General features: G+C 39.9%; 1 protein-coding gene across 1 annotated transcript; it reads left to right on the top strand.

Moving 5' to 3' along the window:
* The first annotated feature begins 899 nt into the window (after nucleotides 1-899).
* LOC116289694 (uncharacterized) lies at nucleotides 900-1229 on the top strand. Its single transcript, XM_031696648.1, has one exon. The coding sequence runs from the start codon at nucleotides 900-902 to the stop codon at nucleotides 1227-1229; it is 330 nt and encodes a 109-aa protein (XP_031552508.1).
* Nucleotides 1230-7295: the final 6066 nt, after the last annotated feature.

Below are 7295 nucleotides of genomic sequence, written 5' to 3' on the forward strand. Positions count from 1 at the left end.
CCAATTCCTGCTGAGGTCGTCAACCTCATGGAAACCATTAACACCAGTCCTGTCAATGCAACGAAGATTAAGCAATGGACTGCTCGTGACCCAGTCTTGTCACGAGTACTGAAGTATGTTCAATATGGATGGCCTGGAAATGTTGATGACGACGATCTTAAACCTTATTTTACAAGAAAGGATGAGTTAAGTCTACATGCGGGATGTCTCCTATGGGGATCTAGAGTTATTGTCCCACCACGGGGGAGAGAGGAAATACTTAAAGTATTACACGAGAACCACCTTGGAATCTCGAGGATGAAGAGTCTCGCAAGGAATTACGTGTGGTGGCCTAAGCTTGATAATGCTTTGGAAAAGGCAGCGAAAGAATGTGGAACATGCCAAGCTCATCAGAAGAATCCAGAGAAAGCACCCCTCCATGCCGGACCATTTTTGGGAAGCATGTTTCTGTTAGTCATCGATGCTCACTCAAAGTGGTTGGATGTCCATATCGTCAACTCACCTACCACAGCATCAACCGTCGAGAAACTGATAATCACCTTTGCTACGCACGGTCTACCAGAGATGATCGTATCCGACAATGGCACAGTATTCACTAGCCAAGAATTCCGTGTTTTCACCGAGAAAAACGGAATTAAGCACGTGACGTCTTCGCCTTACCACCCATCTACTAATGGATTAGTGGAACGCGCAGTGCAGACATTCAAACAAGGGATGAGGAACAACGCGATGGAACTGTGCAAACAAAACTGTCGCGTTTCCTTTTCAGCTACCGCAACACACCACAGTCCACCACCGGAGAGACACCCATGTGGTTACGATGGGGTAAAAGGGTAAGATCGCATTTAGATTTACTTCGACCGAGCATCGATAAGAAAGTGGAAAAGGCTCAGGAAGAGATGATCAAACAACATGACAAGCATGCGCGAGCAAGAGCCCTAGCTGAAGATGACAAAGTGCTAGCACGCAACTACTCGGGATCACCCAAATGGCTACCAGGCACAATCATCAAAGAAACAGGACCAGTATCTGGTGAAGTGGAACTAGAAGATGGCACTGTTGTTAGAAGACACCATGATCAACTCCTGCCACGCCAAGAGCAACCCAAGGAACCTAAAGTTGCCGAAGTTACAGAACCAACCCCGGCTCAAGTGGAAAGTACTCCCGATCCTGTAGTGGAACGCCGTTACCCAACCAGGGAGCGTAGACCTCCAGATCGTTTTCAGTGACATTGACTGTGTTAAGTAAGGGGGGAGGAATGTAGTAACCTGGAACTAGTGATGGATCACGTGACGACGCCTCGTGCTCGTTCTTCGTTGTTGTGTGTTGAGAGCGGAATAAAATCCATGAAAACCTCCAATTATTGACCATTTATTATATTAAGTCAGATACATTTGAGTATCATCCGCGTAAAGATGGTACTGCAAGCCATGTTGTCGAATTATGTCAGTCATAGGAGCAATATATAACGAGAAGAGAATCGGTCCAAGCACTGAGCCTTGTGGGACACCATAGGATACATCACGTGAGGTCGAAATGTGATTATTTATCATTACTGCTTGACAACGATTTGTTAAATAAGATTCCATCCATCTTAGTGCCTTACCAGTGATTCCATAGCGTGACTTTTAAAGGTAACATGAGCAACGTTGCATGACTGATAGTATCAAAAGCGGAAGATAAATTAAGAAGCAGGAGGACAACAGCTTGTTTGTTGTCCAAGGCAATAAGAATATCGTTCTGGACCTTTAAAAGTGCAGTCTCAGTACTATGCAAACATTTGTAAGCTGATTGATAGGTTTCGAATAGATCATGTGTTGTAAGGTATTCATTCAACTGAAGGACAACAGCCTTTTCAATGATCTTTGAAATGAAAGCCAGGCTGGAGACAGGACGGTAATGCTTTAGGACTTCCGCGTCGAGTGACGGTTTCTTTAGAAGAGGTACTATAATTGATTTCTTGAACGATGATGGAAATGTGGAGCTAAGAGACATGTTCACGATATTGACAATGGATGGGAGTAGTAACTGCAGATGTTCTTTCAAGAGCCATGTTGGTATAGGGTCCAGACAACAAGACTTAGATGGTGACGATCGTATGATAGCTTCAACAGACTTGGCAGATACTGAGTGGAATTCAGACAATTCAGACAATTCACTTTCTTCACCACCAGGTGGATGTGGAATAACAACATTACTTCTTGCTAGGCTAGTATGGATAGTAGTGACCTTATCAATGAAATCATCAGCGAAACATTCTGCAAGATGTTTATCAGATGAAGAAGTAGGAAGAACTGTATCATTCTTACGGTGCAGAAGCTTATCAACCGTCTGAAACAGGATTCGTTGATTACCCTTGTTGTCTGATATTACACTAGAGTAATAGTTCGACTTAGATTCATGAATCAATTGATTGACATGCTTACATTTCTCGAGGTAGTTGTTTCTATCAGTAGGATCTTTAGTACGTCTCCACTTACGTTCATACCTCCGACGACACTTCTTTGCTTCATCAATGTCTCTGGTGTACCAGGGTGCTCTCGGTCGAATTGTAACAACGCGAGTCTTGATGGGAGCGAGCTCATCGATGATGACTGAAAGCAAATTAAAATAACTATTGACCATATCAGATAAGTTGGTACAAATATCAGTGCATACAGATGATTCGGAAATACTAGTTGCTAAGGTCTGTGAGTCCAAAGATTTAAGGTTCCGATACTGTATCTTCTTTCTTTTGAATGGTTGTTTCGTAATTGGGACCTTGAATTTTACTGCTAGGTGATCGGACAGAGCAGGATCGATGGTTTGTATGTTGACAACAGATCCCTGTGGCTCACTGTTTCTTACTAAGACAAGATCAAGGAAATGGCCATTCCTGTGTGTAGGGGAAGAAACCATTTGAGTTAAACCAAAAGAATCAACCAAAAGAAATTTATTGATAGATGACTTTAATAAAGCACTTTGAAGCAAGTTAGATCAGCCATGGATTCGCTTACACGGTACGGTAGCCTCACTCTAGCCTTAATTCTAGGACCTTGAAAAAATAGTTGGCCAGAGAATTTTTTTTGTTTTTTGTAATCAGGTGTGCTATTGGTCTTTATGAAATTTGTTTAGATAATGTCTTGTTTTAGGGTATGTCGAGAATAAGAAAATGAACAGTTTATGATAAACATTTCGTAATGTAGGAAGGGGCACTAATTTACATTTTCGTAAAAAAAGATTCGACTTAGGGAGGGAGGGGTGTAAAGGATTTATAGTGATATAACGAGCGCGGTTGGTAACAAACTTGAGAAAGCAAAAAATATTTAAAGCGTGCTTTTAAAGAGTTCAACAGTAGGAAACCTAATGTCGACAAGGTTCGAAAACTCCAAATACCAGGCGGAAATGTATGACATTCTATTTTAAGAAATTTTTTCCCTGCCTCTGTATGCTTGACAAGTATTTTTTCATAAAAATTTCTTTCTCAGTCCTTTGCCAAACAAAAGCTATTCTGAAGACGAGCTTTGATCATGCGTAACAAAGTACGCGTTATATCTGTTTCGTGTATTAAGAGCGGGGGTCTGTAAAAATCGACCAAAGGTGTGCAATATTTAAAAAATCGAAGTTTTTCTTGCTTAGCCCAAATGTAGGCCCAGATGAACTATTAATGGGAAAAATATTAAAAACTTCATCAGATTTTCATCTTAGGAGAACGGCGCGATTTTCTGTTTTTCCGGCTGAGGACTACATTTCAAGGCCTTTTCACCGCACCTCACAAAAATTTCTATTGAAAAATCATCTCGTAACTAAATCAAAAACTAAATTAATATTTCAAAAGAAGAGATATTTCCCGTTAATTCTAGAGCTTATTTTTGAACATTGTCGATAATTCGAATATTTTACAGAATTTTCCACTTGAGTGAATTTTCACGTATGAAAATATCGCTTAACTTGAACGTCGAAAATCGCACATTGCTACATGCTCCAAGGCAATGAGACTATAACCAGATTAAACCACAATGAAACTGCAATAAAATTTTTGGGCTACTGAAAAGATAAATTTTCAGGGCCCTTGATATTTGTACTACGGAGGTCAAAATCCCTGCTACGTAACAGCCGAAAAATCACATGTTAGCCATTTGAAAAATTCACCAGAAATTCTCTTTATCGTCAGTTCCCTTAATATGAAGGCAAATTATTTCCAATACAATAAGGAATAAAAGAATCACAGTTACATAAATTCTAGAGGCAAAAAACATTGTTTAATGGAGTTTATATTTTCAACCGACCTTACTTACATTTCAACGTATCCGATTGTCACTGGCTCAAACTAGCACATTACAAGACAATTATCGGTTTTGAAGGCGCTTCTCCTCGCTAAAGTAAAGTAAAAAAAAAAAAAGAAAGAAAAGTAAAGTACCTATATTTAACGTCGGTAGTTCCTTCAGTTGAAATTCAACTGCTATCAATGGAAGCCGAAGGTGCGCACTTTACCCCCTCTCTCCATCAGTGCTCTGTTTTAAGAGTATTTAAAGCTGAAGCTACACGGATTAGAGAGAAGTCGAAACAGACGTGGAGTTCCTGAGGATCGAACCGTGGACCTCAAGCTCTGAAGGTTGCGCACTAATCAACTGAGCTACGCCTGCTCCTTTATCGAGTGCTGAACCGTTGTATGGACTTACGGCTACGCAGGAGATTTCGACCCCAACACCGCTATCCCGGGAGGAATTACAGACTGATCAGGAAGCTCGGCCGAAGCCTAAAGATGCAGCAAATAGTCAATTAGAACCTTCAGAAGATTCATTGTATTAGAATCACACCAGATATCCCACAGAATTTAAAGCACTTTCTTCTTGTTTACGCGCGAACTGTGTACCATAACTTCAAACAAACCAGATTGCGTTACACACAGGAAGCCCGACATTGACTGTTGTTATTTATCATCAAATTGACGCATAACTAAAGATATATCACTTGCTTTCAAAATCATTGTTCTTCACAGGAGCAAAATACTGCTGCATTATTCTGAACATCGCGTTCACGGCGTTGTAAACATTGTCCATTCTGTCTGAGATCGAGAGGAATTGTGGGTCCACAACAAAACATTCGAACAACGGCGCGTTTTGGAAACTCCGTTTTTTTTACGACCATTTACAGGTGTACGTTTCCGCATCGGAGAATTTTCAATTGTATGGGCAATTGATGGGCACGAATTCTTCTTTGCGTCCTCTATTTCTTCGCCCCCCATACTCTTTAGTTTCTTCTTGAGCTGGAATGGAGCTTTTATCTTCCACGAAATCTCCCGTGAAAACTCTATATTTGCGTTGCAGTGTCAGGCAACTTGACAACTACTTTAAAGTGTAAATGAACCCTTCGACAATACTTTCAGTACTGATTCTACAAGAAGTAAATAGTTGAATGGTAAAATATTTCTTGATTTGAGTGAATGCATTTCTAAGTTACGAAGGTTTATACTTCTAATATACTAATGAGTGTGACGTCTAAGGCTTAATTAAAAATACAAAAACGAACTGGTTCATAGATACAGTATTTAAGAAGTGGCTTACCGTGTACTGAAAGATTCGAAAACATCTTCACGGGAGATTTCGTGGAAGATAAAAGCTCCATTCCAGCTCAAGAAGAAACTAAAGAGTATGGGGGGCGAAGAAATAGAGGACGCAAAGAAGAATTCGTGCCCATCAATTGCCCATACAATTGAAAATTCTCCGATGCGGAAACGTACACCTGTAAATGGTCGTAAAAAAAACGGAGTTTCCAAAACGCGCCGTTGTTCGAATGTTTTGTTGTGGACCCACAATTCCTCTCGATCTCAGACAGAATGGACAATGTTTACAACGCCGTGAACGCGATGTTCAGAATAATGCAGCAGTATTTTGCTCCTGTGAAGAACAATGATTTTGAAAGCAAGTGATATATCTTTAGTTATGCGTCAATTTGATGATAAATAACAACAGTCAATGTCGGGCTTCCTGTGTGTAACGCAATCTGGTTTGTTTGAAGTTATGGTACACAGTTCGCGCGTAAACAAGAAGAAAGTGCTTTAAATTCTGTGGGATATCTGGTGTGATTCTAATACAATGAATCTTCTGAAGGTTCTAATTGACTATTTGCTGCATCTTTAGGCTTCGGCCGAGCTTCCTGATCAGTCTGTAATTCCTCCCGGGATAGCGGTGTTGGGGTCGAAATCTCCTGCGTAGCCGTAAGTCCACACAACGGTTCAGCACTCGATAAAGGAGCAGGCGTAGCTCAGTTGATTAGTGCGCAACCTTCAGAGCTTGAGGTCCACGGTTCGATCCTCAGGAACTCCACGTCTGTTTCGACTTCTCTCTAATCCGTGTAGCTTCAGCTTTAAATACTCTTAAAACAGAGCACTGATGGAGAGAGGGGGTAAAGTGCGCACCTTCGGCTTCCATTGATAGCAGTTGAATTTCAACTGAAGGAACTACCGACGTTAAATATAGGTACTTTACTTTTCTTTCTTTTTTTTTTTTACTTTACTTTAGCGAGGAGAAGCGCCTTCAAAACCGATAATTGTCTTGTAATGTGCTAGTTTGAGCCAGTGACAATCGGATACGTTGAAATGTAAGTAAGGTCGGTTGAAAATATAAACTCCATTAAACAATGTTTTTTGCCTCTAGAATTTATGTAACTGTGATTCTTTTATTCCTTATTGTATTGGAAATAATTTGCCTTCATATTAAGGGAACTGACGATAAAGAGAATTTCTGGTGAATTTTTCAAATGGCTAACATGTGATTTTTCGGCTGTTACGTAGCAGGGATTTTGACCTCCGTAGTACAAATATCAAGGGCCCTGAAAATTTATCTTTTCAGTAGCCCAAAAATTTTATTGCAGTTTCATTGTGGTTTAATCTGGTTATAGTCTCATTGCCTTGGAGCATGTAGCAATGTGCGATTTTCGACGTTCAAGTTAAGCGATATTTTCATACGTGAAAATTCACTCAAGTGGAAAATTCTGTAAAATATTCGAATTATCGACAATGTTCAAAAATAAGCTTTAGAATTAACGGGAAATATCTCTTCTTTTGAAATATTAATTTAGTTTTTGATTTAGTTACGAGATGATTTTTCAATAGAAATTTTTGTGAGGTGCGGTGAAAAGGCCTTGAAATGTAGTCCTCAGCCGGAAAAACAGAAAATCGCGCCGTTCTCCTAAGATGAAAATCTGATGAAGTTTTTAATATTTTCCCCATTAATAGTTCATCTGGGCCTACATTTGGGCTAAGCAAGAAAAACTTCGATTTTTTAAATATTGCACACCTTTGGTCGATTTTT

Source organism: Actinia tenebrosa, unplaced genomic scaffold (genome assembly GCF_029948245.1).
Source record: "Actinia tenebrosa isolate PJP-AT-01 unplaced genomic scaffold, QUT_ActTen_1.0 PGA_scaffold11__36_contigs__length_13525064, whole genome shotgun sequence".
Taxonomy (NCBI): Eukaryota; Metazoa; Cnidaria; class Anthozoa; order Actiniaria; family Actiniidae; genus Actinia; species Actinia tenebrosa.